We start from the raw sequence: 15,077 nt of genomic DNA on the forward strand, positions 1-15,077 counted from the left end.
ACAGGAAGAGGGGAGGGCAGAGAAGATATGATCTGAGGTGCCCAGCCTAGGAATCCACATTTAGGGAATGGCAGAGAAGGGGTGAAAGGAGGAGGAGCTGCTTTGTCACTCACTCAGGATACTTCCTCTCACCTCCTCTCCTTTGGGGATACGCCGGCTGGAGATGATGATGATTTTGTCCTCTTTGTCAAATGTCACGACTTCAGCCACACAGTTAGGGGCACAGGAATGGTTAATGTACCTGGGCAGTGGGACAGAGTCAGGGATGTCAGGCAACTAACTTGGGACAATTTTGATTCCTTGTCCGTCTATCCCCCAGAGTACCACTCTTAGGGACCACTAAATCCCTCCTTCCTCGTCATCTCTCACCTGGCAGGGCCGCCGGTCAACGTAGCATCAATCACATGTTCATTGTTTATTCGGAACATGTAGATGCCTCGATTCTAGAAAGGCAGAGGTTGCAGAAGAAGGGACAAGAGTATCAGAGAGTGGCAGCAGTGGCTGTGGGATCAGGTAGGAGACTCAGGCAGTTGGCTTGTGTTGCATGTTCTTCATTTCTCCTTCCTTTCCCCACCACACCTTTCCTCCTGCTCTCCTGTGACCAATCCTGCCCCTTGCTCCTTGGTTGAGTGCGGACTATGCACCACAATGGCCCCTCTGCCAGCTCATACCTGCTCTTCGTAGATTTTCTCCCGCCGGTTGGCCACCTCGTTCCGAATGATGGTGCCAATGTACTCGATAACCATTGTGTGCTTTTCTAGGTCCTTGGCTGCATAGAGCCCCAGGCCCTGGATACGGGAGCGAGCCAGGTACACGTTGTTCTTCCATTCAGTGCGCAGCCGCCGGTACTGAGATGACTTGGAGTGCACAAACTGCTTGCTGTACGGGGTGTTGGTCTCGCCTGTGAAGGTGCTCTGATATGCCTTAGACATGCTGGTGCTGTTCAGGGTATGGGGCCTGGGAGGTGATACAATCCATGACAAGACAGCTCTCCCTCAGACCAAGTACACACCACCCACCTCCTCTGCCACCTCCTGGGATGTGCAACACACCACCCACCTCCTCTGCCACCTCCTGGGATGTGCAACACACCAGTTAGGGGCGTGTGCTGCTGGCAAGCACTGGAAGTGCAGCCTTGGGAAAGGACTAGAGGCAACTGGGTCTCAGCTCTGGTGAGGAAGCAACTAGCTACAGGGACCCTTCTGACACCCTGGGTGGCACAGAGAGCCCAGGGTGAGGGGTGGGGTGTGGAGGGAGATGGGGGGCACCAATTCCCCTACACTGAGCCTGCTCTCCCATCTCCCACTTCCTACCAGTCTCCTGCCAAACCATTTGCAAGGCCACACTCCTCTGGGAAGTTTTCCGCAAGCAGCCCAGGCCTAGAATTTAAGCTGATGGTTTGCTTGAATGTCTGAATTCTACCTCCTGCACATACTGGAAGCCCTGAAAATGGGGACTGTGCCTACCACGCTGGGCTAGATTTGAATTAAAACTGGCTGTGAACTCACAGCCTAAAGGTGGTATCCTTTCTTCGGACTGTCCCCTCCTCTGACATAACATTGGGCTCTGTGCAGATGGCTCAGTGCAGGGGAATGACGGCTGCCTGGCAGGATGCCTTTTACCACCTTAGGGCACCAGCCAAATTCTTGCCATCCCAGAGCAGTGGTTTTCAAACGTTTCTGGTTCTTTTTTTATTTAGCAGAAATCTTTGCTTTTTTCTTTAACAAAATGTTGACTGGAACTCCAATACATAAACTAGATGACAATGGAGCTCTTCTGGTTTAATCCAATTTGGGGAAGGAAGAGATATGCATGGGAAGGCCAAGTTCAACCCATCAGTTTATGTGATCCAGGACTTTTTGGAACACATGCACTCACAGTTTGAAAACCACCATTGCAGGGCATCAAGGACAAGGCTGGCTAGGGACAGAGAGTCTCTGACACTCTACGACAGCCTAGGAGCCACCAAAGACCTTCAAGAAAGCCCTGCTACCACAGATTCTGCCTCCCTCTACCCAGGGACTAAGGTCCCTGGTACACAGAAAGAACAAGGACCCGCAGTGAAGAAGTAAGGGTCTGGTCCCAGCTGTGTAACCTTTGCCTAGTCATTTAATCTTTCTGGGTCTCAGTTTTCTCAGCTGTAAAATGGGGGTCATACCACCTGCCCTACCTACCTCATAAGGTTGTTGTGAGGATCAAATGAGATAATGGATGTGAAAACGCTTTGAAAAAAAAAGTATAAAGTGCTATACAAATGTAAGGTTTTATTATTTTTCTATTATATCTCTAACTATTTATTTTTGACACCAACACTCATGGGGAAGGGAAGGTGACCCTAGCACCCATGGGGTATCTGAGGTTTGGGAGAATCACAGGCCCTCCCCCGGAAGTAAAACAGGAGAAGAAAGAGGTGACCAAGTCCCTTATATAGTTCATAAAATTTCACCAGTTTACCCATTACCTCCCCAGGGTGCCCAAGATAATTCTGTCCTATATCCCAAGTGCATCTGAACAGGTTGGGAGAGGAGGAAAAGGATACCCTACTAATACCTGCGTGCCCTCTAATTAGGAAGTCTAAGAGTGATTCCCCAGTTTCTCCACGGGAACTCTGATCTGTATCCTAAATCCTCATAATGGGACCAGAGGATCCCTATCAACACCCACACCCACATCCCTTGGCTCCAGCATCACAAGCTCACCGTTTGTAGTGTGTGAGGATTTTAGGCTCTGATCGGGCACAGCCAGTGGGGTTGATCATGAGTGGCAGCTCCATAAGGGGGTGGCGCCCATAGCGGAATAAATAGTTTTGACAGCTCTCCACCCCGGGCAGCTGTGGGCACAGTTCATACTCACCTTAGCCTGAGTTTTTTTGAGGTTAGGCCAAAGTTCTCAGTGCCCGCCAAACCCCCCCAGTTCCCAGCCCCTTCCTTACTGATTCAGCTATGCGAAGCACGGCATGCACCGTCAGCCCAAAGAGCTCCTCGCCCTTCAGATACTCAGGGAAGAGTCGCAGCATGTCAGCCTCTTTTCTCATGGCAGCCACAGGCTCAATGATGCGATTCCACACGGCTAAGAAGCAGGGAAGAGAGCAGTCCTCAGAGGCAACTTCTGCTCACTGACCTCCAGTCCCTAACCCCAATCCAGAACCGCAGTTGTTTTCTGAGGCCTTCAAGCCTCCCTATCATGAAGGTGTGTTGGTCTTCCAGATCCTCTCTTGCCCTCCTAGTCTCACTCTCTCTTAAGAAGCAGGAGGTTTCCAACCCCAAGGGGTCATCACAGAGCTTTGAGATACAAACCCAGGGCTCAGGAGACCCAGCATAGGCCATGGAAGGTCCCTAGTGAAAGAGCGGGCATGCTTTGGAGTTGGAAAGACTTGGGTTCAGGTTCTAGTACTGGTCATGAGACCTTGAGCCAAATACAGTCACGTGCAGCTTAACAACATTTCATTCAATGAGGAATCATATATACAACAGTGGTCTGGTAAGATTATAATACTGTATTTTTACTGTATCTTTTCTATGTTTAGATGCACATACTTATCATATGTTACAACTGCCTACAGTATTCAGTACAGTTACATGCTGTACAGATTTGTAGCCTAGGAGCAATGGGGTATACCAGAGCCTAGGTGTGTAGTATGCTACACCATCTAGGTTTGTGTAGTACACTCTATGAAATTCACACAATGACAAAATCGCCTAACAATGCATTTCTCAGAATGTATCCCTGTCATTTAGCAATGCATGACTGTACTGAAATCTGAGACTCAGTTTCTTTATGTATAAACTGGGCATAATCGTAGTATAATACTTACCTCATAGGGTTGTATGAACAAAATAAACTACACAAATCACTTAGCTTAGTTTGTGGCTCACAGTACACACTCAAAAAAAGGTACCTGCTCTTACTGTTATTTTATCATTAACACTAAAACTAAAATCAAAATAATTCTGATTTCGTCCAGGGAAAAACAACCACAAGGAACTTGGTTAGGATTAGGTTGGGTGAGGCAGATGATAGTCTCAGAACTGTTTCCTTTTGTTCCACTGAGGATAGCAAAAGAACTAGAATATGTGAGATTAGACAAGCAAAATATTTTCAACTACAAGGGAATTTAGGGTGACAGAGAGGCTCAAACATTTTCACTGGGAATTTTCAAGAGACCCCCTGCCTGCCTGAGGTGGGGGAAGGAGGATCACTCACATAGAAGCTACAGGTCCTCTTATAGACATTGTAACAGTGACCCTGGGAGAAACTTTTCCCATTCCATATTATCCATTTCAAGGGCCCACTGCTCACCCTGGGGAGAGGCGTCAGTGAAGACCAGGTCCTCCAGGCCCTGCTCGATGACTTTGATTACAAACTCCGGCCGCCCGTTGTTCTCACCAATAGAACAGCGATAGCAACAGCGACGATTGTTGGTGCGGAGGCTCCAATAGATGCGCGTGGCCTCGTAGCCCACGGGATAGAGGGCAGTGGCACTATGAAAGTCAGCCATCTGGTGAGGCAGCAGCTGTCCGATGGCGTGGAATACAAGGCCCCCTACACGGAACATGTGCAGCCGTTCTCCCCGCTGAATGATGCTGGCGATTTGCTTCACCTCGTCCCGCTCAATGTAGACCCGCCGGAAGACAGCAAAAGAGCTCAGCTCTTGCTCACAGGGCCCCTTGATCTTATGCATTGGACACAGCATGGTCTTGTCCTTGAAGAACATGCACTTGGCACGGATGGCACAAGCAAAATGGTAGACATTGGGGCAACGCATGCGATTGCAGCTGCTGGTGGCACCAGTTCGCTGGCACAGGGAGCACTTGGTTAGCAGTCCTCGGTGCAGGGCAACCTCCACATTCATCAGTGCCCCGCCCTGGGTCTCATACACCTCCGTGGACCAAAGAGCACAGTTGAGGTGCACCCACAGGTCCAGGTCCAGGTTCAGCAGGCGGGCAGGCCCATCAGTGGCCCCGTCACCCTCCTCATGACAGAAACAGCAGCGACGCATGTCTCGCGGTACCTTGTCAGGTCGCAAGGCTGTGCCAAGCTGCTCCATAAACTCTGCCACTTCCCGCTCATCCTCCTGCCGCCCACTGCCCTTCTGGATGGTCAGCAGCAGCCGAAGCCGCTTCCAGCGCACTCCTTTCCATTTCTTGAGGCGAGGAGGACGGGAATCTTCACCTTCTTCAGGGGGCCGGGCACGGGGCTTGGGTCGGGCTGATTCAGGGGATGAGGCCAGTGGCAGAGGTGAGGGGACGGGTGGCTCAGCCAAGGGTTCGGCGGGAAGTTCAACCAAGGGTTCAGTAGGGGGACTGGCAGGAGAAGGTGCCAAGGGGGAAGGGGGCGGGGAGGGTTCTTCAGGAGGTGGGGCCGAGAGCTGTCGCACATCCAGATTGGAGACATTGTAGGTATAGCTGTGCTGAGTGGGTGGCTCTGGGGCGGGGCTCTCCTGTAGGAGGGTGCCCTGTATCATTAGTGCCAGCTCCTCATCTAACTAGCTCCCTCCTTCCCCTCACCCATATCCCACCCTCCCAAAAGGCCTCCACATTCTTTGCCCTAGACAGCCTCTTTTTTTCTTTTCTTTTTTTTGAGACACAGTCTTGCTCTGTTGCCTAGGCTCGATCTAGTGGCACGATCTTGGCTCACTGCAACCTCTGCCTCCTGGGTTCAAGGGATTCTCATGCCTCAGCCTTTCGAGTAGCTGGGATTACAGGCATGCACCATCACGCCTGGCTACTGTTTTGTTTTTGTTTTTAGTAGAGACGGGGTTTCGCCATGTTGGCTAGGCTGGTCTCAAACTCCCGGCCTAAAGTGATTCACTCACCTTGCCTCCCAAAGCACTGGGATTACAGATGTGAGCCACAGCGCCTGGCCGGCAGCCCCTTTTCCTAACACCTGCCTCTTTTTCTCCCCCAGACCTACCTGTTTCAGGAGGCTCAAGATGTCTAGTTGGCTCTTCAGGGTATAGCCAGGCAATACTGCATCAAACTGCTTCAGCCAATCAGGGCCAGTGTCTGGGCTCTTGCCTCCCAGACCCTTTTCCTTCCCACCTGCAGAAAGGAGTGGATCAGAGCCTCCCACCAGAATCACTCCCCTCAAGTCCCAAAGGGCTTCCCTGCCACACTCACCAGGACCCTCAGCTTCCCCCTTCTTAGGCTCAGTGCCTGCCCGGGCGGGGCTCTCTGGGAACAGCACCTCATAGGAGTTGGGGATCTTCATGCTTAGCAGCTCCGCCACTGCCACCATCACGCCATTCAGGTTCTGCCAGGGCCGGGGAAGGGATGGGAGAAACATATCAGCCAAGTGTCTGAGATGAGCTCTACTACCAGCTGGGTGGGGACAAGGACACCTAGAACCCACTCCCCAGGGTAGTTCTATCCTATGTCACCCAGCTCTTTTCATACACTTCCCTCACAGCAGCCTTTCCCAAGCTGCTGTGGGCACTGACGGGAGCTCCACGAAAAGAGAACTACATCAACTACGTTTAGGAAATGATGCATGCTCTATCCATGACTTGGAGGCTCATGATACACGTTAGCAAACTAAAAGGACCTGAGGACTCTTGTAGTAAAGAAACCCATATTGTCATTTTAACTGTGTTTTCCAACTTTCTTTGACCACAAAAGCCCATCAATATTTTCAAAACAGCTGACAGAGTCCCACCAAACATGACTGGGGCAATGCTGTCATGTAGTACCTGTGTCATTACACACACAGGTGCTCCTTAGTTGTTAACTTATCTATCTTTACCATGGGACTATGAGCCCCATTAGGGCAGGAACCATGATTCATTTACCCAAATCCCACAGCCTCTAGCCCAGGCTTTCACATACAATAGGTACTCAGTACATGTTTTTGAACGACTACATTTTTTCTTATCCAGACAAATTCCAGGGACTGCCCTCTGATCAGGTTCCCCTCAGCCTCGAGGTACCCCTAGGACACACCTTGGCTGCAGCAGCAGAGACTGTGAGCATGACTGACACCTCACTTCCTTTGCCCTTTTCCCAAGTTGTGGCAGGCAGCTTTCCAGGGACCTCCAGGTCAAGGGCCCCATAAGGTTTGGTATCTGGGAAGACTGAATGAGAAAGAGGGATTTGTGTAACACTTGGCCGCCTCTCCCCCAGCTTCGGACAACCCAGGTGAACTGGGCCTGGCCCACATCCAGAGTAGCACATACCTGGGATGCTGGCCCGAGGAATGAGGGGGATGACAGGGGAGAGGGCCCGGTCCTCTTGCTCCCACCGGCCTGAACCCAGATGAGGGAAACGAGGGGCCTCCTCCCCCAAGATGCTTTCAGGGGATGAAGCTGGCACAATGCTGTCAGGAGAATCGCTATCCTCATCACTCTCCATCCTGGGGACCAAAAGTAGACATTTGTTGCTACAGCCCTGCAGACTCCCCTCCCAAATCTAGAGATGAATAGATGTCTTACTTGAAATCTCCATTGGCCAAAGGAAATATGAGGCAACCTGTACCCCACCCTTGTTCCTCATCCCCATCTCCGGCCCCGCCCCTACCTGACATCCTCAGTCTGATTGTGAGGGGGTGTAGGCAAGGCAGCCAGCAGGTCTAGACTCTTCACCTCTGAAGTATCTGAGGGGTGTGTAGGGAGAAGAAAAGTCAGGTGAGGGTGGCCAGGGATGAAGGTACCTTCTCCCAATATTTTAGGCCTAATTAGCATGAGATCTCAGCTATCATGATTAACTGTCCTCCCACCTACCAGTTTGGGGCAAACAAGGTATATTTATTGAGTCTGTCCTGCATGCCAGGCACTGTTTTTTTGTTTTTGTTTTTGTTTTTTTTCTGTAGAGATGGGGTCTTGTTATATTGCCCAAGCTGGTCTCGAACTCCTGGCCTCAAGCAATCCTTCCATCTTGGCCTCCCAAAGTGTTGGGATGACAGGCATAAGCTACCATGCCTGGTGGCAGCTGGCTTTAGATATACTCTTTGGAGTTTGTTTAGTCATTTAACACCTCCATTAGGTGAGTACTACAATAGCCATTTTACAGTGAGGAAACTGAGGCTCACACAAGTCAATCAAGTTACTTGGATACAGTAACACAGTTGAATGAACGCAGGAACCAGAATTCAAATCCAGATCAGAGTCTAGCTCCACACTCACTAAAGCTGGACTGTTCCTTCTATACAAAGCTTCATGAAGATGCTCCCTGCCACCCACCTCTCTTATAGCATTTGCTCTAGACTCCAAATGTCTATTCTGGCCCCCAAGAATCAGTCCTGAAGGGGCCCTTCCTACCTCAGGTGCCCTGTTATGTAAACACACAGGACAGCAGGCAACCCACTCACTTCTAAACTATACAGCATACTAACTGGTTTGGACTCCAGCTACCAAACCCCACCAGGGGTGGCATCTGCTCTTGACTTACCCCTCAGTGCCCTTTCAGTATCCCGGGCAGAGGCAGCATCCTTGGGGTGCTCCCCCAGCTCTTCAGATGGGGTGACGCCATTCACCATCTTCTGCTGCACCGATGGGGGTGGGGTGGGGGGCAGCGACGAGGGTGGTGTCGGCGGGTTACTCAGGTTATTCTGGGGGGTGGGGGGTGGGGTGTTGTGTGCAAGATGGCATAGGGAGACTGATACAATCTCCTGGCCCCACTCTACGTCAGCAATTCCCTCAAGTTTTCCATTCCCACCCTCACCTTCCCAAGAACTTCACTATTCCCAAAAAATATTGCCATTTTTCTGACCTTGGTAAGCAGCTGGGAATAGTAGTCAGGGCCAGTGGGCAGTGCCCCACTTCCAAAGGCACCCCTCAGCTGGCTCTGCCCATTAACTGGGCAGCCACTGCCAAAGGGGGCAAAGAGGCTAAAATTGGCGGTGATAGCAGGCTCCGTTAGGGGCAGCAGGGACAGCTCCTACAAGGGGCAAGATGACAAAGCTCAAAACCTGCAGTGTTTGCATCGCTGTCTTGCACAGCTGGGGGACAGGGTGCCCCCTATCCTGGGATGGGACCAGGGGACTGTCTCCTGGGGGGTCACCTGTTTCAGCTGTTTCAGCAAGGCCTCGCTGGCCCTGACCCCGTCCTCCTTCCGCAGCTTCTTTCGGGAGCTCACCAACCTGTCGCTTGCCTTCTGTACCCGCTTGGGCTTCGGTGTCAAAGGCTTCCTTGCTGCTGCATCCTAAGCCAAATAAGCCCATTGAAGGCTGCTACCCTCCTCCTCAGAGCCCTCATCTCTTCTGTCTTACCCAGGCTCACTCACTCTGCCCCCCGCTGGCTCTAGGCCCCACTCTACCTGCTCCACTCTACCCAGAGTACTCACCTCCTTGTTGCTGGGGGTACCCTGTAGTTTCTGCTCCAGCCCAGCCAGCTTGCTGTCAATGTGCCCGTTGATCTCAGCTCGCAGCCCCTCGGACCCCCGCCCAGTGCTGAGTTGCACATTCTTTGCCCGGAGAAGCTTCTGCAAGAGCAGATGCCCAGCTTCTGAGCGAGGGCCTGCCAGCAGGAGGTGGTTGCTGGTTCCTGGTACCCCTATTGGCTCCCCATTGGCCTCCCTCTTCACTGACTGGGCTCCCAGGGCACATGGCTCTTCCCGAGGTTCCTGCTTGATGCTGAGTTGGGATGCCTCAGGCACCACCTGTCCATTCACCTGGTCCAGATGCCCAGGTACCAGGCTGCTCTGCTCTGGCTTCTGGGTTTCTGCTAGGTTGTCTGGGGGATCCCAAGGTCCCAGACCCTTGCTAAACAAGGTATCTGCAAGCTGGGCAGCAGCAGGTGAGACCCTCCCAGGAGGCAGCTCCAAGGTTGGCCCCTGGGGTTTGGGGGTCCCTGGATGGGTGGGAGGGAGCTGGGCCTCAGTGGGAAGCTGGGAGCTGGGGGAAGGTAATTGTGAAGGTCTCTTTGGCTCTTGAGGGCTGGATGGTGGAGGTGTGGGATGGACAGGGCCAAGGACTGGTCCTGTAGATAAGGCTCCTGGTGGGGCAGGGAGCCGGGGTGGGCCCTGAGGTCGAGGCCCTGCCCCTAGCTCCTGGAGGGGGCCTGTCTGTGGTCCAGGGAAGCCCCCAAGTTGAGGTTGGCAGCCCAGGAGGCCCTGGAGGGGAGAGGTCTGGGTCCCAGGCTCCTGGTAGGGTGGGGTCTGGCGTACTGCCTGACTCTGCTGCAGCTGCCGCTGCATGAGGAGTGCCTGTAGCTGCTGCTGCTGCTGAGGACTTAAGTGCCGCAGCTGCGGGTTTTTGGCCAGGACTCCTTGGAGCTGTGCTCGAAGCTGACCCACCGTAGGCATGATTCCAACCCCAGGCAGACCCTGCCCAGACTGGAGGACAGGTCCTGGTTTGGGAGGTTGTGGCCCTGTATTATTTTGCATGGGCCGCTCTAGCATGGGCTGCTGGGGGCCCAGAAGGTTCTGGGTCATGGGCCCAGGCTGATCCCCTAAGGAAACAGAGGGCTGAGCCAGCAGGTGGGGCATAGATGAGGCCTCAGAAGATGATCCAGTGCCTAGCTGCCCATGGCTTCCTCCACCTGCTGTGTGGAGCAGGCTAACTTGCTGCTGCTGTTGTCCTGGAAGCCTCAGAGGTGGCTGCAGCTGCAGAGAGCTGGGCTGAGGCTGGGGCTGGGGTTGGACAAGCAGGAGTTGTGAGTCCCCAGAGAGTGGGGGCTTTACCTCTCCTGGTTCAGTGGCCATTGACTCAGGGGTAGTTCCTATTGCTAACGGCCCTCCCTGATGTGTAGAGGGCCCCTCAGTGGCCTCTGAAGAAACGGCTGGGTCTACGGTGTTTTGTTCCTTGCCCGTCAGGAGGAGGGTTGGGCCCAGGGCTCCAGGGCTAGAAAAGTGTTGAAGAGGCTTTGCTGGCATGCCAGGGCCAAGTGCCACTTGCTGCTGCTGTTGTTGCTGAGGAGACAGTAAAGTTCGACTCTGGTTTAAAAGGCCCATCTGCTGCTGTTGCTGCTGCTGTTGAAACTGCTGCTGTTGTTGTTGCTGTTGTAGCTGTTGCTGTTGCTGTTGTAGCTGCTGTTGCTGCTGTTGAAGCTGCTGCTGCTGTTGCTGTTGTAGCTGCTGTTGTTGCTGTTGAAGTTGCTGCTGCTGTTGCTGCTGCTGTTGAAGCTGCTGCTGCTGTTGCTGCTGTTGAAGCTGTTGCTGCTGCTGTTGCTGCTGTTGAAGCTGTTGCTGCTGAAGTTGCTGTTGCTGTTGCAGCTGCTGCTGCTGCTGCTGCTGCTGCTGCTGAAGCTGCTGTAAAGAGCCCATGGGCTGAGCACTCAGTTTGGGCTGCCCACTGTGTGACATCAGACTCTGCTGAAGATGGGACAGCCCTGCCATGGACCCTTGCTGTTGGTGCTGTTGTTGCTGCTGCTGCTGCTGCTGGGCTGTGACCAGCCTGTGTCCCATAAGGCCCTGACCCTGCTGTGCCAGCTGGGGGGAACTGAGCACCCGGGACTGGGTCATAAGCACCTGTCTGTGAGGGCCCTGGGGGCCCAAAGCTCCAGGGTGCTGCTGCTGCAACACAGCCACCTGGGTAGGGCCCAGCATGCCCTGGGGCCCCTGGGGTGGTTGAGGGGACAGCTGCTGGACCAGGAGGCCTTGGTGGCTGCCGGGAGGCAGAAGCCCCTGGGGCTTGGGACCCAGAGCTTGGTTTGTCTGTACTCCAGGACCCTGCTGCTGTTGCTGCTGGACTGCCACCTGTCCTAGAAGGTGCTGCTGCTGCTGTTGCTGCTGCTGCTGCAGTTTCTGGGCCAGCTGCATACGTTGCTGCTGCAGCTGCAGCTGCCTTTCCTGTAAAAGCCTTGAATCAGGTCCGAGGCTTCGAAGAGCAAGGTTGCCAGGGAAGAAGCCCCCTGAGGGGCCAGCCAGGGATCCAGCCCCACCAGAATGTTGCTGTTGCTGCTGTTGGGCCAGAGCTGTATTAAGGAAGGGGCCACCAGGCTGTCCAGGTAGTGCCATACCCCCAGGGGGCAGGCGAAGACCTCCGGCTTGCCCACCCGGAGGCCCCTGTGGTGGCTGCAGCCCATGGCCAGGGAGCAGCTGACCAGGGAGCTTGGTGAGCAGCCGGGGACTCTGGGAAGGGCTGAGAGCCAGCACAGCTGAGTGTTGTTGCTGTTGCTGCTGCTGCTGCTGCTGCTGCTGCTGTTGCTGCTGCTTGTTCCGATATTCTGCCATGAGATTAGTGTGCTCCTTCTGCTGTTTCCGGACCTAACATGGGAGGGTGGGAGAGGTCAGGCTGGGGCATGCTACCCCCATGCCATCCCTCTTCCCTGCCTTCTGGGTGCTAGGCTGAAGTTTGCTTTCCCCCACCTGATCTAGTTGTTTCTGGATCTTGCTCTGCTGCTCTGTAACCAGCTTGAGCTTCTCAGCATCAGCTTCTGGGAACTCACGGCCAGCTTTTTTGGCAGTGCGCTGCTTGGCACACAGAGCCTTCCGGGACTTGCGGTGTACACCAATCTGCTCCTCTAACACCTTCAGCTGCATCTGTAGGAGCTGCTGGGTATGGAACAGCCACTCCTCATACTGCCGCTGGTCAGCTTCATCTGGGAAAAGAAGCAGGGTGTCAGGACCTGCAAAATGGTAATCCCAATCCCTCTTCCTCCATATGTCCCAAACCACTTCCCTGCACCCTCCTCCCATGCCCCATACTCACTGATCACTCCCTGAGCAAAAGTGGGCGGGTTGGGACGAGGCTGGGAGGGATCACCAGCACTCCGCTCCTGCAATGAGAGAGGCTGCTAAAGGGTCATTGTTCCCTGCTAGGCCCTAAGAAGGGTGGCCCAGTGGCATAAGACACAAGTTCCTACTCCCACCTGACCACTTACCTGGCCACTCCCAGCTGCCACATGGTTCTGCAGATCACTGCCAGGTCCCCCCGAGAGCCTCTGGGCTAGCAGAGACACTTGCTGTCTGGAGTCCACCAAAGCACAGAGGATAAGTGTTGGCAATAAGAAAGTTGGAAAGCAAAGAGACGTGGGACAAGTAGGGAGGGGGGCCAAGAAGGGGTGCGACTGGGAAAGAAAAGGGCCAACCCCATTCCAGCCCTGAGTCTTACCTGTTCATACCAGGTGCCACCCCAATGCTGCCCTGAGCCATCACTTTCTTGATGCCTTTCAAAGCCACCATCTTGGCCTTTGCAATGGGATCAATGATATCTTCTGCAGCAAATTTGTCCAGGTCTAGAGAGGGGAGACCCAAGTGAGCTGGGCTACGGGGCCAATGCTCCATTGAATATCTGCGATTCCCTTCAACATCCTGACTTCAACCACGCCAGGCAGAACAATGGCATGGCAAGGCAGAAAGACCACTGAATTAGGAGCCAGTCGGCCTGGGTGAATCAGCTCTATTATTCACAGGACATGTGGTCCTGTTTTTACTTGCACCGTGCTAGAAAAAGGGGCTCCATAAATATTTGTTGAGTCAACCTGTGTTATTTCACCTCAGTTTACCCTTTTATTTGATACAGATGATGATCCCTACTCCGTCTACCTCACAGAGGTGTTAAGAGGATCAAATGTGACAAGAATGTAAGTACACTTTATGACTCGGAAAGCATTCTTCAAAGGTAATGTTCTTAGTGCAACTAGCACAGCCCAAGCACCCAAGATGCTAGCACTGTTGCAAAGCCCTAGATTCCAGAGCTGTTTTGGGCATCACCTGTAGTCCACTCTCCCGTCTGTCTAGAATGCTGGGCAAAAAAGAAGAAACAACCAACCACCAAAAACTTACATCTTCCTAAAATCCCACACTTTGTATATTTCTCCACTGCTCAGAAAACTTAACTGAGCGCCCACTTTCTTTTTTTCCTTTTCTTTTCTTTTTTTTTTTTTTTTTTTTTTTAAGACAAGAGTCTTGCTCTTGTCACGCAGGCTGGAGTGCAATGGTGCAATTTCGGCTCACTGCAACCTCTGCCTCCTGGGTTCAAGCGATTCTCCTGCCTCAGCCTGCCGAGTAGCTGTGATTACAGGCGCCCACCACCAAGCCCAGCTAATTTTTGTATTTTTAGTAGAAACAAGGTTTCACCATGTTGGCCAGGCTGGTCTGGAACTCCTGACCTCAGGTGATCCACCCGCCTCAGCCTCCCAAAGTGCTGGGATTAAAGGCATGAGCCACAGCACCTGGCCAGAGCTCCCACTTTCTTAAGGACTAACCAAACTCCCTCTCCTGGAATCCTGAGGCAGTAAACAGTTAAGAGGAGTACCGACCAGACTTCAGATCTAGCTCTGCTAGCTGCTGTGTAATCTTGGACAAGTTACTTAACCTCCACTTCTATTTCCTCTTCTGTAATCAAAGATAATAACAATACCTATTTAATGAGTCTGCTGTAATGATTAAATTGGACAAAAAGTATAAAGTGCTCAGTAAACTCTTTGGCAAATAGTAATTACTCAATAAATGCTATTATAATTTGAGGTCTTTTTCAATCTGGCCCCCATCTTACCTCACCAAAATTTTGCCACTTACTTCACTCGAAACAGTTTACTCCAGCCTAACCAATTCACTCACTGTTCTTGAAACATCCCATAGGTTTTCCCACCATTACAGCCTCAATGAACTTTTTCACCTATCCCAATTGCTTTTTTTTTTTTTTTAAGACAGAGTCTCGCTCTGTTGCCCAGGCTGGAGTGCAATGGCGCGATCTCAGCTAACTGCAGCCTCGACCTCCTGGGTTCAAACAATTCTCCTGCCTCAGCCTCTCGAGTAGCTGGAACTACAGGCGTGCACCACCACACCCAGCTAATTTTTTTTTTTTTTTTTTGAGATGGAGTTTCGCTCTTGTTGCCCAGGCTGGAGTGCAATGAGGCGATCTCGGCTCACCACAACCTCTGCCTCCTGGGTTCAATCAATTCTCCTGCCTCAGCCTCCTGAGTAGCTGGGATTACAGGGATGCACCACCACGCCCGGCTCACACCCAGATAATTTTTGTATTTTTAGTAGAGACGGGGTTTCATCATCTTGGCCAGGCTGGTCTTGAACTCCTGATATTAAGTGATCCACCTGCCTTGGCCTCCCAAAGTGCTGGGATTACAGGCACGAGCCATCGTACCTGGCCTCAACTGCTTTTTTTTGCACCACTTCTCTTCAAGTCTTAAGCTTTCAACTTCACTACAGCCACAAAGGCTCTACTAATTAGGCTTCATTCATATA

At 52.6% G+C, this 15,077-nt stretch overlaps 1 protein-coding gene across 10 annotated transcripts in view; it reads right to left on the reverse strand.

Moving 5' to 3' along the window:
- KMT2D (lysine methyltransferase 2D) overlaps nucleotides 1–15,077 on the reverse strand; it is a 41,456-nt gene that overhangs the window by 2,930 nt on the left and 23,449 nt on the right. For 8 of the 10 annotated variants that reach the window (XM_063672731.1, XM_063672730.1, XM_063672735.1 and 5 more), the window contains exons 36-55: nucleotides 12,985–13,108; nucleotides 12,755–12,839; nucleotides 12,583–12,649; nucleotides 12,240–12,472; nucleotides 9,276–12,137; nucleotides 8,994–9,134; nucleotides 8,703–8,870; nucleotides 8,382–8,541; nucleotides 7,512–7,587; nucleotides 7,172–7,347; nucleotides 6,939–7,069; nucleotides 6,120–6,252; nucleotides 5,914–6,041; nucleotides 4,300–5,440; nucleotides 2,933–3,069; nucleotides 2,700–2,830; nucleotides 2,175–2,222; nucleotides 672–957; nucleotides 370–443; nucleotides 133–241 (exon numbers count right to left, since the gene is read on the reverse strand). In XM_063672731.1, the coding sequence (XP_063528801.1) occupies nucleotides 133–241; nucleotides 370–443; nucleotides 672–957; nucleotides 2,175–2,222; nucleotides 2,700–2,830; nucleotides 2,933–3,069; nucleotides 4,300–5,440; nucleotides 5,914–6,041; nucleotides 6,120–6,252; nucleotides 6,939–7,069; nucleotides 7,172–7,347; nucleotides 7,512–7,587; nucleotides 8,382–8,541; nucleotides 8,703–8,870; nucleotides 8,994–9,134; nucleotides 9,276–12,137; nucleotides 12,240–12,472; nucleotides 12,583–12,649; nucleotides 12,755–12,839; nucleotides 12,985–13,108 (6,410 nt within the window). The remainder of the gene's footprint in view (nucleotides 1–132; nucleotides 242–369; nucleotides 444–671; nucleotides 958–2,174; nucleotides 2,223–2,699; nucleotides 2,831–2,932; nucleotides 3,070–4,299; nucleotides 5,441–5,913; nucleotides 6,042–6,119; nucleotides 6,253–6,938; nucleotides 7,070–7,171; nucleotides 7,348–7,511; nucleotides 7,588–8,381; nucleotides 8,542–8,702; nucleotides 8,871–8,993; nucleotides 9,135–9,275; nucleotides 12,138–12,239; nucleotides 12,473–12,582; nucleotides 12,650–12,754; nucleotides 12,840–12,984; nucleotides 13,109–15,077) is intronic. The other 2 variants (XM_054442225.2, XM_054442227.2) reach the window with 1 other exon arrangement.

This window comes from Pongo pygmaeus, chromosome 10 (genome assembly GCF_028885625.2).
Source record: "Pongo pygmaeus isolate AG05252 chromosome 10, NHGRI_mPonPyg2-v2.0_pri, whole genome shotgun sequence".
Classification (NCBI taxonomy): Eukaryota; Metazoa; Chordata; class Mammalia; order Primates; family Hominidae; genus Pongo; species Pongo pygmaeus.